This window comes from Megalobrama amblycephala, linkage group LG16 (genome assembly GCF_018812025.1).
Source record: "Megalobrama amblycephala isolate DHTTF-2021 linkage group LG16, ASM1881202v1, whole genome shotgun sequence".
Classification (NCBI taxonomy): domain Eukaryota; kingdom Metazoa; phylum Chordata; class Actinopteri; order Cypriniformes; family Xenocyprididae; genus Megalobrama; species Megalobrama amblycephala.
The window spans coordinates 29648192-29665333 of record NC_063059.1 but is presented as its reverse complement, the minus strand read 5'-3'; the positions used below and the strand labels follow the sequence as shown (position 1 = coordinate 29665333).

At 36.3% G+C, this 17142-nt stretch overlaps 2 protein-coding genes across 2 annotated transcripts; both read right to left on the bottom strand.

The window, feature by feature from the left end:
- Positions 1–154: 154 nt before the first annotated feature.
- pih1d2 (PIH1 domain containing 2) lies at positions 155–3917 on the bottom strand. The gene is made up of 5 exons (XM_048161337.1): positions 3334–3917; positions 2351–2474; positions 1155–1403; positions 751–1025; positions 155–573 (listed from the first exon to the last, which is right to left on the bottom strand). Exons 1-5 carry the CDS (start codon positions 3517–3519, stop codon positions 439–441), a joined length of 969 nt encoding a protein of 322 aa, XP_048017294.1. The 5' UTR covers positions 3520–3917; the 3' UTR covers positions 155–438.
- Positions 3918–4210: 293 nt separating this feature from the next.
- tmprss5 (transmembrane serine protease 5) lies at positions 4211–15438 on the bottom strand. The gene is given in 15 exon segments (XM_048159991.1): positions 4211–4432; positions 4521–4673; positions 4798–4940; positions 6991–7089; positions 7193–7377; positions 10006–10168; positions 10264–10307; positions 10395–10508; positions 11049–11184; positions 12981–13094; positions 13170–13268; positions 13428–13572; positions 14546–14566; positions 14568–14839; positions 15402–15438. Coding segments are annotated over 15 exon segments (1734 nt in total). The 3' UTR covers positions 4211–4423.
- Positions 15439–17142: the final 1704 nt, after the last annotated feature.

Genomic DNA, 17142 nt, shown 5'->3' with positions numbered 1-17142 from the left:
TGTTTATACTCATTTTCCATACTTATACATTTCAACTACATTTGCCATCATGTAACATTCCCTTAAAGTTAATTTAGTAACACAGTTAATTGTAATCTTCAACAAATCTCAAAATGAGCATCCATTTTTCATAAATTCACTTTAAAATGAGTGATTTCATTTTTTAGTGTTCTATTTATTAATTTAAACAAAATAGTACAGAATTTTAATATCAGACATTAATCAGTTAACAGCAATAACATAAAATAATTATCGTCTTTTAAAAATAGATGTGTCTGTCTGTGAATAGAATATGCCTGTTGAGATGGGCCTTAAATTATGTATTAAAAATGATGTAACCTTGAATTTGAATGTATGACTATTGATCTTTGAGGCAACAGTTAGTAATACAACTATGTTTATATCCTCAGTTTCTGGATTAATAAGAGTGAACTGTTCTCATAACACAGTCACTAAAACATTTAGTATCTGTTTCTTCTTACTAAACGTTGCAGTGCATGTCTCCTCCTTGACCAACTCAGGAAATGGAAGATGGAGATAATAAATGTCCTCAACTTCCAAGAGAATGTCATCCTAAATAATAAAAACAACCCCTTATTAAGTCCACGACATGAATAAAAACCTTAAAAACTATGTACAACATAAGGGTTGTGGAAAGGTTAAATCAGAACTATGGAAAATTTAATATAGTTCTATTAAAATAACAGATAAAACGCATTTGTTTTGTAATTCCCTACCGGGAATGCTGACCTGAGAGATGCTGAGCTGACATTGTGACACAGATCTCACTCCAGGAAGCTCAACACTCAGCTTCAGGCTCCTAGATGAGCCACTGCCATCAGGACAGACTGTGAGATGATGCCGGGGTTGTTGTGGCTGAGACTGGTCTGATTCTGTGCTGGAGATCACCTCAATGAGACCTGATCGGGCTGGTTTCTTCTCCTGCTCCATGCTCAGTTGGATGGATGAGTCCTCATTACTCTCAGCCATTCGCAGTGAGGAGATCTGCTGCAGGAGTGATGGGCCTATAAAAATAGCGGTAGAATCACATAATAATGCAAAATCAAATAATTTACATTCCAGCAGGTTCATAGTAAGTTTCTGTAAGATGAAGCTCAAACTGTCTTTAAATTTCTAAAGTATGTGTATTTTACCTGGTTCAGATTGTGGTTCCTTGGCAGATGATTTGCATGTATGTGGTGACATGAGACGCTGCTTCATATCCTGAATGCTGCCTTTGAGTTTGTCTTTGGTGAGTTTGTAGCGTTGGGACAGACTCAGGTTGTGCTGTTGTTCGATGAAGTTCATAGCAAGCAGATGGAGCTTCTCCTTCTCATGTTTGTCTTTCTCTGTCATCTCCAGAACCTCAGGGTTGAAGGCCACATCAACGACACAATATCGCTCTGTAAAACACACAGGAAATCAGATTGTCTCAAAGATAGGTGTTTAAAGGGTTAGTTCACCCAAAAATTTAAATAATAGTCATTTATTACTCATCCTCATGTCGTTCTACACCCGTAAAACCTTTGTTCATCTTCAGAACACAAATTAAAATATTTTTGATGAAATCTGATAGCTCAATGAGGCCTGCATCGCCAGCAATGGTACTTCCTCTCTCAAGATCCATTAATTTACTAAAAACATATTTAAATCAATTCATGTGAGTACAGTGGTTCAATATTAATATTATAAAGCTTTGAGAGTATTTTTTGTGCGCCAAAAAAATAAAATAAAATAAAATAACGACTTTTTAACAATATCTAGTGATGGCCGATTTCATAACACTGCTTCATGAAGCTTCGAAGCTTTACGAATCGAATCAGCGGTTCGGAGTGCCAAAGTCACGTGATTTCAGCAGTTTGGCGGTTTGACACACGATCCGAATCACTGATTCGACACAAAAGATTCATAACGCTCTGAAAGCAGTGTTTTAAAATCGGCCATTGCTAGATATTGTTAAAAAGTTTTTTTTGGCGCACAAAAAATATTCTCGTCACTTTATAATATTTAGGTAGAACCACTGTAGTCACATGAACTGATTTAAATATGTTTTTAGTACCTTTATGGATCTTGAGAGAGGAAGTAGCATTGCTGTCTATGCAGGCCTCACTGAGCCATCAGATTTCAACAAAAATATCTTAATTTGTGTTCTGAAGATGAATGAAGATCTTACGGGTGTGGAACGGCATGAGGTTTATTTTCATTTTTAAATGAACTAACCCTTTAAGAATAAAGTCTAAGGAAATCAAGTAGGTTAACTGCAATACAACACTACTATCCAATGCACAACGGAACAAATGCCGCATAAAGTGAGTCTTCTGGTAAAGAAAATGTTTTGAAGTTTTTGTACCTTTCTCCTCTGTTACTTTCTCCATTTGTCCTCCACACACAGGAACAGGATCACTGTAAGAAGTGGCCGCTGGTACACGTTTCCAACCACACATATTAATGTACAACATATCTTCCTTTGGTCCCTGAAAAAGTAATCAGAAAATCCTTCTCATTTCATAATTTACGACTTCATAATTATTTGTAAATGCCAGCCATTTTTAACTTCTGCTGTGGCACAATGGTTCAGTAAAGTTATCAGTTGCAAATGCCATACTATGCCATGCAATATCATGAAATTTAAATGCCAATTCTTCAAAGTACTGCATGCTGTTATCGTCAGGAATATGTCCAAAAACATGGTAATACCAAGTCATCAGTGTTGGGTAAGTTACTCTAAAAAAGTAATTATGTATGAGCTAATGATTACATCATAAACAGTCTAATTATATTATTGTACTAATTACTTGGATTTCTATTGGATTACTTAATTACTTTCTAAATCCTATATCAACCTGAACCAGCTGAACAATACAAGGATAGACACGAAAATGCACTTTTGTGTCTTTCAAAAATACAATACAATTGCATAAATTATTCTTGAACTGACCAAAGTGTGTAAAGGGAAATGGTTACATTAAAAACATACATTTTAACATTAAATTTTGATGTTAAATCCACTATTGTTTTATACAGAATTGTTCTATAGTCTATACATTTAATGTAATTACATCAGAACTGTAATTAAATGACACAAAAATTAAGAGTAATCCCTTACTTTACCTTTTCTAAGGAAAAATAATTAAAGTACAGTAATTAGATTAGCCTACTTAATAATTAATTACACTGGGTAATACCATGTCAAAATAGGTAGCGAAAGACATGTTTATGTCATCAAATCAAATTATAAGGCCTCTAAAGTTCTCTCATACAGCTGCAGTGGGCTGTTTGTTTGTTAAGATCTATAAAATCAGAGTTTCGCTAGAGGTTAAAGGTGTTGTTTACCAGTACAGCAGTGCGGATACAGGCGTGCGGCTGCGGCGGTGAGTAAAACTCCGCTCCCTCCCGAAACTGGCGTTCAATGAAGGTCCTGTAGGCCTCCGGATTATTCTCAGACATGTCATCTAACATCGACCAAAACTGATTCACCTGCTGCAGAGCTGCGTTATTATCATAGCCACTAATTTCCATGCTTAAAATGTGTCAAAACTACTGTAACAACTAAAAAAAAGCTGATACAACTAGCATACGAAAAATGTTTGGAACAAAACGGACGTTTCGCAGATACTATATTTAGTAACAAATGCTTGGTTTAAAAAAAGAAAATCTTAAACGACAATATTTTGTAGAAAAGCTAGATAAATGGTCAGTCCCGGCGTTTCGCCGTGCTAAACTCAAATGTTACCATAGAAACGAATCTAACACATGCACTGTTCTTCCGATAGATGGCGTTATTTAGTCAAAATTGCTGTTTCCATTTGCAAGGGACACCAGAAAGCCGAATCCCCAACTGAGGCTCTTTCAAATATTTAGGTTTGTCTGTCTTACTGAAGATATTTGTACTCTAAAAACCAACAATTGTTTAAATCTAATGAAAATAAATAAATAAATAAATAAAGAAAGAAAGAAATCTTATTGAGTAACTACAAGCGACTGTGATTGGACGAGAAATACACGTGATTAAGCATTCCAAACATGTCACAACAACAAAATATAATCTAATATAATAATAATATAACCTTTGCAAAAAAAAAAAAAAAAAAAAAAAAAAAAAAAAAAAAATCACGTTCCGTGATGCTTGACAATAAAAAGGTGTCTCTTTTCTATTTTTAGAATCAAGAATTTAATTTAAATAGAAAAATGAACAGGACAGCTCACATTGTTCTTTGTAGTAAATATCAAACATTTATTTTAAAACCACAATTTTCTTGTTAAGTAACACAACAGTAAACATGTCATGTACAAACATCTAAATGTAATCTTTACCTTGTTGCGTAAATGTTGAGGCTTTATACATCATAAAATATAATAAATAAAATAAAAGGCCACAGGTCAGGATATTCTTCTCTTCTCTTCTACTATCAAACATCAGGCTTTAGTAGCTCTAGGACAGGAATCAAGATACAAGAGCACAACATTAAGTTAATAGCAGAGTATATCTTTCAAGGGCCATTGTCTGTTCATTTACTTACCTCTATAATCTCATATATCCACCCTAAAAACTCAGCCACTTTGGTATAAACCCCTGGATGGTTTGGCTCAGCACAGCCAGTTCCCCAGCTAACAACACCAACCAGCCTCCAGACACTTTCATCCTGGCAAACCAGAGGGCCTCCACTGTCCCCCTTAGAAAATGAAGATTTATTACAAGGTCTTCTCACACATTTATTAGATAAATGTCATGTATTTGTGAAAAAAAAAAACATTCTCCACATGACATGTATTTTGAGTAACATACATGGAGCTCACCTGACATGCATCTACTTTCCCCTCGGTATATCCTGCACAGAGCATTCGAGGAGTGATATCTCCATTGTACATGCAAGAGCTATTGCATTTCTTTGTGCTTATTAAAGGTACAGGTGCCTCTTTGAGAACCTCTGGTATATGAACTTCAAAAAAGAATTGACAATTTACAGTTATAAACAGTACAATGTCTTATGGCAGCTGTAAACACTCATAAATCATAAAATGAACTTACATAGTATTTATTTCAGGATTATGGACTTGTTTTGGCCACTAGAGGCCCACATTGTGTTTAATTTTAAAGGCGCCATCGAATTGAAAATTGAATTTACCTCGGCATAGTTGAATAACGAGTTCAGTACATGGAAATGACATACAGTGAGTCTCAAACTCCATTGTTTCCTCCTTCTTATATAAATCTCATTTGTTTAAAAGACCTCAGAAGAACAGGCGAATCTCAACATAACACCGACTGTTACGTAACAGTCGGGATCATTAATATGTACGCCCCCAATATTTGCATATGCCAGCCCATGATCGAGGCGTTACACAAGGGCAGCCAGTATTAACGTCTGGATCTGTGCACAGCTGAATCATCAGACTAGGTAAGCAAGCAAGAACAACAGCGAAAAATGTCAGATGGAGCAATAATAACCGACATGATCCATGATAACATGATATTTTTAGTGATATTTGTGAATTGTCTTTCTAAATGTTTCGTTAGCATGTTGCTAATGAACTGTTAAATGTGGTTAAAGTTACCATCGTTTATTACTGTATTCACGGAGACAAGAGCCGTCGCTATTTTCATTTTTAAACACTTGCAGTCTGTATAATTCATAAACACAACTTCATTCTTTATAAATCTCTCCAACAGTGTAGCATTAGCCGTTAGCCACGGAGCACAGCCTCAAACTCGTTCAGAATCAAATGTAAACATCCAAATAAATACTATACTTACGCGATTAGATATGCTGCATGACAAACAGTTTGTAAAGATCCATTTTGAGGGTTATATTAGCTGTGTAAACTTTGTTTATGCAATGATAAAGTCGAGAGCTCTGGGGGGGCGGAGAGCGGGAGCAATTAAAGGGGCAGCAGCCCTAAATCGGCGCATTTCTAATTATGCCCCAAAATAGGCAGATAAAAAAATTATTTAAAAAAAATCTATGGGCTATTTTGAGCTTAAACTTCACAGACACATTCAGGGGACACCTTAGACTTATATTACATCTTGTAAAAAAACGTTCGATGGCACCTTTAAAGGGTTAGTTCACCCAAAAAGGAAAATTCAGTCATTAATTACTCACCCTCATGTTGTTCAACATCCGTAAGAACTTTTTTTAATCTTCGGAACACAAATTAAGATATTTTTGATAAAAGCCAGTGAGGCTTCCATTGCCAGCAATTACACTCCCTTTTTCAATGCCCAGAAAGCTACTAAAACATATTTAAAACAGTTCATGTGACTACAGTGGTTCAGCTTTAATATTATAAAGTGAAGAGAATACTTCATGAAGCTTCGAAGCTTAATGAATCATTTGTTTCAAATCAGTGGTTCAGAGTGCCAAAATCACATTTCAGTAAACGAGGCTTCGTTACGTCGTAAGTGTTTTGAAACTTCAATAGTTCATGTGACTTTGACAGTTTGATACGCGCTCCGAACCACTGATTCGAAACAAATGATTCGTTAAGCTTCATGAAGCAGTGTTTTGAAATCGCCCATCACTAGATATTGTGGAATAAAGTCGCTATTTTGTCATTTTTGGTGCACAAAAAGTATTCTCGTCACTTTATAATATTAAAATTTAACCACTGTAGTCACATGAACTGTTTTAAATTTGTTTTTAGTAGCTTTCTGGGCATTGCAAAAGTGAGATTGCTGGCGATGCAGGCTTTACTGAGCCATCAGATTTTATCAAAAATATCTTAATTTGTGTTCCGAAGATGAACAAAGGTCTTACAGTTGTGGAACGACATGAGGGTGAGTAATTAATGACAGAATTTTCATTTTTGGGTGAACTAACCCTTTAAGTTACCCAGCATTGTATCCTGCTGCTCTGTTCCTCAGTCAAGTTGCTTTGTTCCTCAGTTCTTTGCTCAGTGTTTAATGAGAGAAAAAAAGCTTTTCAAGCAAACCCTGGTCTTGACATATGCGCATACACTTTTAAATATGCATTTAAAGAATAACAGTACCGTCATCTGGCTGTGTATATCCCCAACCAGAGATCCAGCACTGGGTCCCTCCTGGGAGATCATGGTCATACTGCGGTAGACACACAGGTCTGATGGTGTCTAAATGTGTAAAGAAAGAAAGAGCAAATAGGTCTAATGAGATACATGACACGCAGTGGAACACATACTATACACGTGACGTGATTAATAAAGTATCGGTCACCTGAGAAGTTCAAAGGAGTTCTTAATTTCACCAAAGCGATATCATTGTCATGAGTCCTATGGTTGTAATTCTTGTTGTAGATGATCCTCTCCACAGCAAAGCCTTGGTATTGAGCCAGTTTAGCTGAATTACTGGTTACAATACCAGCATAAACCACCCAACTGGACACTTGAGGTAGCCTGTAGCTTCAATAAACAAACATATCAGATCATATACACACTTAAAGGGGGGGTGTAATGCTATTTCATGCATTCTGACTTATTTACACTGTTAAAGAGTTGCATTCTCATGCTAAACATGGCCAAAGTTTCAAGTATTTCAGTGCCAAATCCACTACTTCCGGTTCCGGTACAGGATTTGGAAAGTTTTTTTCGAGTGTGTCCTGTATGACGTCTAAAGAGAACGGAATTCCTTGTATAGGCACTTCTCCCTGAAAAGCGTGCACACACACATTACCCAGAGCAAGAGCGAGAGCACGCCCATCAATGCGTTTCGTTAGGGATACAGAAGCCGAGAGATTTTTCAACAATGGCTGTGTCCCAATTTAGGGGCTGCACCCCTTGAAGACTGCATACATCATCGAGGCAGTCTCATTTAAGAAAAATGAGCATTAGATTGCAACGTAAGAAAGAAATTACAGTATTTTACACCTCACAATGAATATCAGTCAATTTTATTATGGTTTCTTTTCTTAAATATGACATCCTTGATGAAATATTGAGCCTTCAAATGTGATCTTTGAAGGATGCAGCCTCCGAAATAAGATGCAGCTCCTGTCACCAAAGGAGTGTGTTTTTGGTTGTGAGGGAAAGATTACCTTTTTCAGCTTCCCAAAGAACCCAGCGTTAAGGGAACAGAGGATGATGAAGTTTTTTTTTTTTTTCGGGGCAGCAACGGAGTTGTGCATGTTTGTTCCCGGAATTCGGTGATGAATACTTTGTAAACAAGTCCCAGTTCGGCGCTGGATTTGCAGATCGGGGGCGGTGAGTAAAGCTTCATCAGATGTCTGTGTTTTGTTGGCAATCGGCACGCAAGTGCATAATGTAAACAACACAAACGTTTCTCTTCATTTTTTATTTATAATGATGTAGCAGCTAGAATGCGATCTCTACGCAGAAGCTGTGCACGCTTGTGACTCTTTAGCTCCGCCCACAGCACTGACGGCATACACACCTCCAGGATCTCGGCTTTTTTTCGGAAAGACTCGGTTTAGCATATCTATCTTTTATAAATATGACAAAACTAAAGACGTTTCATAGATATGAAAGATGCATTGTTACTCTATATGTACTCAAGATTAACATGAGATTGGCAGAAACTGTGTGTGATCCCCCCCTTTAATCTGCTTATAATAAATTACTTTGCAGAGCACAGCATTTAACTGTTGGAAACTTTACTGGCATTATGTATTATGTTGCAGTGCCTGTCATCTATTTAATCCTGAACCTTTTGTATTCACTACACCACATTCCATCACTACTGTAAACAACTACTGTACACTGTTCCAGTGGGCGAGTCTCACAAAAACACACTTAACCCAAATATTATAACCCTTTTCCTGTTTTTTCTTTTGGTTTTGGGTTTCTTGTTTAGGTTTATGACAGGTTTTGTGAGATTCACCCCAAATAAGTCAAGTCATACTTAAAGTCACCATGAAAAATTGACTTTTTTTATGCAATATTGCAGTATTTATTATAAGAGATTTATCCATGCACATCATTATTTTTTATTTTTTTATTTTTAAAAAAAATCATGTTCCCTTGTAATCATCAATCAAAATAACTTCCCCTCCCCCTCCCCAGCAACATCTCTTCCTTGATGTGAGGGTGGGGCAACCTGTGCAGCAATAGCAAACCACAACCATCCAATCCATTCTCAATGGACAAAATCAAGTCCCGTCCTACATTTTTCTTGTTCGAGAAACCGTTTGACTCAGATATACGCAGTGTTGGGGGTAACACATAACAAGTAACTTGAGTTACGTAATCAGATTACTTTTTCAAGTAACTAGTAAAGTAACGCATTACCTTTTCAATTTACATCAATATCTAAGTTACTTTTTCACAGTTGTTGATTGACAGCTCTCCTGTCGTGTGCGCTTTGTAAACAATGGTTATTGTAGTTCTAGGCTAAATGTGAACATGCATTTACTCATCTCACTTGCATGAAAACATTCAGTATTCCTCAAAATAAATAAAAACAGTGAAATTCAATCTCAGAATTTTATGCAAACCTGTAATAATTAACTATATAAATATACTTTATGTATTTAATCTCAATTTATTAGCCAATGTCTTTGCTGCTGACCTTCAATGAACTAATTAAACCATACTAATTAGCAAAAATGACTTTAGATTAGATTTGGAAATGGGTGTTGAACCTTCTGTATCCTATTCTTCTTTAATCCAGAATGGCAGCACAGCTGAAAGGTTTGTTTGAGCTGCGCCCTCTACTGTACAGGTGTAAATATGCATTTCCTTCAGCCTGAGGCTTACTTATTTCACTTTTGGTGTGAAAGGGCATTTACATTTGCCAAAAATATAACTTTTTTTGTTGTTATTAAAAAACAAACAAGCAAGCCCAGCTCAGGTGAGGAAAAAGTAACACAAAAGTAATGTAACACATTACTTTTCATAAAAAGTAACTAATTAATGCAATTAGTTACTTTTTTAGGGAGTAACACAATATTGTAATGCATTACTTAATTAAGTTACTTTAAAGTAACTTTCCCCAACACTGGATATACGTCACAATAGGGAAGAACTACTGCAACTTCCATTTCATGACGATTTTATGTAAATGTAGAATCTTACTTATGGACACAATGAGCAGCTGTAACTATCCACTGGTTGGTGATGATGGATCCTCCGCATATGTGGCGATTACTGTAGTAGAGACTCACTTGCCAGGGCCATCTGCCCAAAGTAGCTTCCACACCTCCAATAATCCTAGGTAACTTTGCTCTGGTCCCGCACTCTATAATGCAGCAAATTTTGTGCGCTCAGACAGACAACATATGTGGATAGTAAGTATTATTTCAGACTTAAATGCGGTATTAAGTTAAAACTCACCAAAACATTTCAATGCTATAACCTTTCCTGTACTACAGCTTCCTCTAGAGTAAAAAAGAAAAAAGAAAATCTAAACTTGTGACAGCTGTTGTTTTGGGGACTCGTGTCTGTTAAAATGACTTCTTGATTACCTGAAACGCCATAAACTCTCCAAATTGCTTTGGTGTTCTGAGGCGATTTGGACAAATCCATCTGTGTAGTTCGGACCAATATCAGTCAGATTCACCCCTTTGTGCTTTGATAATCTGAAAGATGAGGTTGTTTGACAAAACTCAGATGTTGCCACACTTGCTCAAAAAAATCCATTACTAAAATAAATTAATAAAACATCATCTAATGTCAATCCAAATGTCTTTCTGACCGTAGCCATCAGGTCATGTTTACACTTATGCATATCATATGCTCTGCCTTACGGCACTTCCATTGTACCTTTTCATTATTTAACATTATATTATATAACACTTTTAACTTTCATTAAAACAGGTTTAAGATTCGGCAAAATATCTTCAATTGAGTTCCACAGTAGAAATAAAGTCCTACAGCTTTGGAGTGACATGAAGGTGAGATAATGATGACAGAATTTTCATTTTCTCTTTAATATTCTTGGAAATGCCTGTATTCAGCACACGTCATGCTTTGAATTAGAACTGACTTCAAAGTACATTTCAGCACTGCTGTCACTCTTTGAATGGTTGACCTACAGAAAACAGCCACAGCTGGTTCTCAAGTGAAAGGTGCTGAGAGCTGAAAGTGTGTGTGTATGATCGAGCTGTCAGCATGCTCACCTCAGATAGCCCAGCTGTCGACAAACGAGCGTTCCCAGAGAAGAGTTCCACCTCTCGTAACATACGGGCAGCCACGTCTGTAGCTTCTCCAGCTGGATCTCCAGAAGAGAGTTCTCGACACTGATCCTGTAAAACACTGAGCCCCATTCAGTCAAAATCACTTCTAAAACAACAAACTGTAGTGCTGCGGATGGGATTGCTGTCATGAGATATGATATTTTAATTGAATTTGTTTTAAGGATATATTTAAAAATAAAAATTATGTTGAAATTGTCATATTTTGCTGGCACAAAAACAACAAAGTAACCTCATTCGGGTGCATCACGTACATTTATATTAAATACAACAAAAACACCATCATTTACATAACCGACTGAAAACACAAACATAATAAACAATTGAGCAGCAAGCATGAGGATATTTATTTTCGATTCTTTTCTTCTCTATCTAAAGCACTCCAGACACAAATAACCAGGGTTGCCAGGTTTTCATACCAAAACCCATTCAATAGCTCCTCAAAACTAGCCCAAAACTAGCTCAATCACATTTCAAGGGGCATCCCACGGTAAAAATTGCGTTCCGAGGGTAAAATTTGCGTTTTTGGCGGGGATCCCCTGAAAAAAATTCGCATTCCAGGGGCTAAATATCACGTCATTTGGGGTCGATTTAACCCGCGGACATGAAAATCAACCCCTAGCAACAGTGTAAAAGTAGCCCAATTACACGGGAAAACCGCAGACATGGCAACACTGCAAATAACCATCCACAGCAACCCTATCAGGGTTATTATAGTTAACTAAAACTAAAACTATAATCATAAAACTAATTTTTTTGTTAATAAAGTAACAATAAATACATAAAGTATATGCACCTTACTCCCGATTTCTTCCAACATAGGGACAGAAGAGATGTCATAAAAAAAAATGGAAAAACAAAGCAACTTGCGTTACTTGTTTGAAAAAGTAACGTCTGTAACCCTCGTTCAGGGAATGGCGACGTACGTCAGAAGTGAACCGACGAATTGGGATAACGCATGAGATTCCAATTCGTCGGTTCACTTCTGAAGTACTTCGAACGTGACCGACTGAAAGGGAACTTAGATATTTTGTTATAAATTTAAAAGTAAAGCATTACTTTACAAGTTACTTGAAAAAAGTAATCTGATTACATAACTCATGCTACTTGAAATGCGTTACCCCCAAGACTGCTTGCTACAGAGTATTGTTTAGGAGGAAAGATTCATTAGAATTAATCACATTTTCATTTAAAGGAGAGAGCAATTTAGGACTTTCCTTCACTATTTATAGGAGTGCTGTTTAAAATGAACCAATTCACTAGAATTCATCAGAATTTTCAGGGCTTTCATATGAGGGAGGTGAATTTAGGATGAAAGATTCACAATGAATCAGACTTTCCATCGCTAATTATGAGGGTAGCCTACTATTAAAGATGAACCGATTCACAAATGAATCAGACTTTTCAAGGCTGTATGAGGAAATCAGGAAGAGGACAGTTTAAAATTAATGATTTACTAGAATGAATCAGAATTTCCATTGTTACATATAAGATAAAGGACTATTTAGCCATGTTTGACTATTTCATTAGCTCAGAGATTACAAACAGCAGTATAACGTTTTCAAAAAGCATACCGTAAAAGTTACACTATGTTGAAAACTGTTACTCTACTGAAAAAGTACTCAAAGTTAGTAACGTCACTTCTTTCATTTAGTTAAAACACCGGTTATTTATTTTTCACTTTCTCTCCCTTTAGTTTGCTTCTCTTGTTTATGTGTTTGTTACAGCTTTCACTGGGCATTATGTCACATTGTTTGTAATGCCAGTGAGTTTGGATGAATGTCCACTCTGCTGTTTACCTGCTGTGTGGGTCTGTTGTTTTTACAGAGTTTGCACACAAAGGCTTGGGACAAATACCTTTCCTGGGGTCTGTCACAGAGATGTCCTCGGTTACATTGCAGAAGGACGTGTCTTTGGCGTCTCCCAGGCTTGCAGGGCTCTGAGCTGAATTAGGCCTTAAGAGAATTTTCACTGGACAAATACATTAAATATTTCATTTGATTACGCAAAATGTGACTAAAGCTTTTCAATAATTGAACTTCTTACCTATGAACCAAACTCCAATGACAACACCTCCCAGCAGACACAGTACACACAGAGCTGCAAACACTCTCACCAGTTTATGGGCCGACACTTTGCCGGACACTGAATGAAATAATAGCAATAAACGCTCATGGGATGCCCAAAAAGCTGAAAACCATGCAGTTATATGATTCTGTGAAGAAGATTTTTTTTTAAATGACCGTTGCAAATGTTTTTAAAGGAACAGATGTCTACTCAGGTGTGTGTTAGTAAAAGACTTGCCTGGATGGAGAAACTGCAGTTCTCTGAGCCAGGTGGGATTGTTCTGTCCCGTCTCAACCCTGTCCACCTGCAGATGCTCTGTATGGAAAGATTGTCTGACCACCACAGGATTCTCAATCACTGCCACAGCATCTCTACTGAGACTCTGTAAGATACGATCAATCCCAGTGTCATATCCATAACAATAAGACATAAAAGAGATCTGGTGTCATAAATACACCAAAGTAAATGAACCACTATTGACTTGTGTTCAGAATAAAACCCCTGTTTGTACTGCTTTTCTAAATTCAAAGGAAATTCTGATGACATACTTTGTCAAAAGCTGCATTGTACAAAAGCTAAAAACAAACAAACAAAACAAATCTAGTCAAAACTAGAGTTCTGTTTCCCACAACGTAATGCAACATTTCATCAATCTCAGCTTTTGGAAAAACGATAGACATTTTTTGTGACTAACTGTAAGTCATGTGAAAATGTTTCAGTTTTAATATTTTCTTTTTTTTGCATATACTGTATACTGTATATTATAAACTACAGTATTTCAGAAAATAGCGCACAGTTTAAAGTATAAATGATCAAGGATCACATTACATGCAAATGTTTTCTGATTTAGTGTGCTGATTTTGTGATCATCAAATCAATTGTTTACATTTAAGTGGTCACGTGTTACAGAAAAAAAAGAATAGCAGCAATGCAATGATGACATTATGAAGTATAGATTTTTTCAGCGTATACAGCATATATATGAAATAACTTAAAATTAGTTTCTCTAGGTAGCAGTATTTAAATCAGTAATGTTATGTAACACTATCCAACATCACTAAATTAGCTTAATTCACTGTAAAATAAAGTTATTTTAAGTAGTAAACAAACAAATGTATATATTTTATATATTTTTATAAGTTATAATAAAACTTGATTTTCTACATAAAGAAAAAGCACCAACAGGTTATTTGTTGAGAAGAAAAACACATTTTAGAAAGACTTTCAGCTTTACTATTGCTAAAATCTAACTGATATTACACAATCTCTTACTGACTGACCAAAAAAACAGCATCTTTCCAAACATAATAAGAGAATAAAGATATGCCTCTGAATTTCAGTACACTAGGACTCACCATGTTTTGGTTGTTTGAATCCAGGGGTTTCCTGGCGGCAGCTGCTCGGACTCTCTCTCATCCACTCACCTCCATCACAGCAGAGATGCTTCACACCAGCAGCTGTCTGACCATTGAGCAGAATGCAACTCTGGATTTTCACTTCACAAAGAGACAATGAGGTCAGCAGCGGAGCAAAGAATGAACCCGTTGTTTTACCAAGGGGGTCATGGGGCCTATCCTGACTGCCTGAACCAGCCCTTTGTAGGGCTAAACATCTCCAAAGATATCCCCCTTTCACTGATAGGATAAAGGCTGCTTAGCACCACCCTCACCTGAGCCAGCGGTGTGTCCTGTGCCACACACCTGACACTTCACAGCTTCTGGAGAAAGGGTTGTAAATGAAAACTGGGGAAAAAGTTACATTTGGTGTCTCTGATTTGGAGGTCTATCTCACTCACGTCAGTTATCAATGTTAGGTTATTAATGTTCAATGAGAACAGTCTGTGTTGAAAATATTAGTGCCATTATTTTGTCTAACACTTCAGTTGTGAAAGAAAATGAATCATCGGTCTTGTAATTTTCATTAAAAAATAAAAATGAAAATTAAAAATAGTGTGTATATTTTATTAATAAAATTGTGGTTCAGTGTTGTATAGAAAAATTTGAGAACATTTTACTAATAAAACCAAGAGATTTTCCTATTTGGAAAATCGGATGCTGCCTTCACACAATTATCGTAAATACGATTTTCCATGGTAAAAATTGCACGTGAATGCCCTCCCATTTCAAAACATGAACGTGATGAGCTTGTAATCACGACTTCAGAAGTGGGAATTGTAAAATTTCCGATAGCATTAAAGGCAGCATTACTCACCTGCCGTGATGTCATAGCCCCTCTCATCTTTTGTCATGGAACTGAATAGAATTACCTTTGTCGTGAATGTTAGATTGTAGCACCTGTAGAAAAACTCCTCCATATGAAAAATATAAGTTCAATTCTTAAATTCAATTAAAAAGTTATTTGGTGGGCCTAACTTGTATTTACAGGTTTAACATGACTCACCACAAATGTGTCGCAAATCACTACATTGTTTCCTTCATGGCTTTTCAGCAGCACCACTTCTTGCGCTACATGCAAAAACAAGCATATAGGCCTAAAGCAACCGATTCCGATTCACGAACAAATAACTCTATAGTCTTTAAAGGTGCCCTCGAATGAAAAATTGAATTTATCTTGGCATAGTTAAATAACAAGAGTTCAGTACATGGAAATGACATACAGTGAGTCTCAAACTCCATTGTTTCCTCCTTATATAAATCTCATTTGTTTAAAAGACCTCCGAAGAACAGGCGAATCTCAACATAACACCGAATGTTACGTAACAGTGTACGCCCCCAATACTTGCATATGCCAGCCCATGTTCCCAACATTATAAAAGGCATTAGACAAGGGCAGCCAGGTATTAACGTTTGGATCTGTGCACAACCAAATCATCAGACTAGGTAAGCAAGCAAGAACAATAGCGAAAAATGGCAGATGGAGCAATAATAACTGACATGATCCATGATATCATGATATTTTTAGTGATATTTGTAAATTGTCTTTCTAAATGTTTTGTTAGCATGTTGCTAATGTACTGTTAAATGTGGTTAAAGTTACCATCGTTTCTTACTGTATTCACGGAGACAAGAGCCGTCGCTATTTTCATTTTTAAACACTTGCAGTCTGTATAATTCATAAACACAACTTCATTCTTTATAAATCTCTCCAACAGTGTGTAATGTTAGCTTTAGCCACGGAGCATAGCCTCAAACTCATTCAGAATCAATGTAAACAATATAACAGTATACAATACTCACATAATCCGACGCATGCATGACGAACACTTTGTAAAGATCCATTTTGAGGGTTATATTAGCTGTGTGAACTTTGTTAAGGCACTGTTTAAGGCAAGCGCGAGCTCTGTGGGCGGAGAGCGCAGGCTTTAAAGGGGCCACAGCATAACTCGGCGCGTTTATAATGATGCCCCAAAATAGGCAGTTAAAAAAATTAATAAAAAAAAAAATCTATGGGGTATTTTGAGCTGAAACTTCACAGACACATTCAGGGGACACCTTAGACTTATATTACATCTTTTAAAAACATAATCTAGGGCACCTTTAAATGAATTTTGAATTTGGGGGCTTAAATGGTTTGATACATTTTGGAGAGTTCAGTCAAGATATTTCAGAGCAGTTTCTGTATCAACATATGACTCATTTATCAAACAATAAGTTTCAATACATCAGTACTGCAGTATAATTAAGTATAGCTTGTCTTTTTTGACCATTATCCTAATTTTTATAAGCTATAGCCCTATCAAGTGTAATAAGAAAATAAAATGTTACCTAAAAGAAAAGAAATGCATTTTTTTTCTCTCATATGTCACTCCAAAAACATTTTGGTGAGTCTCTAGAGTCTAGAATAAATTCTTTAGGGTCTTAGCATGAAAAAGTTGCCTTTACGCTGAATTAAGTATTGTTTATGTCACACACTGTGGCTGTAGTTAAAGCACCATGATGGAGAATTTAACAAAAACAGTCATTAATCAAAAATCCAACAAAAGAACATGCAG

Coding starts and splice junctions, on each gene's coding strand:
- pih1d2 (XM_048161337.1), bottom strand. CDS start 3,519: ATGGAAATTAGTGGCTATGATAATAACGCAGCTCTGCAGCAGGTGAAT. Junction 1,026..1,154: donor GGAACCACAATCTGAACCAG/GTAAAATACACA, acceptor CTATTTTTATAG/GCCCATCACTCCTGCAGCAG. Junction 574..750: donor GTCAGCTCAGCATCTCTCAG/GTCAGCATTCCC, acceptor TTTATTATTTAG/GATGACATTCTCTTGGAAGT.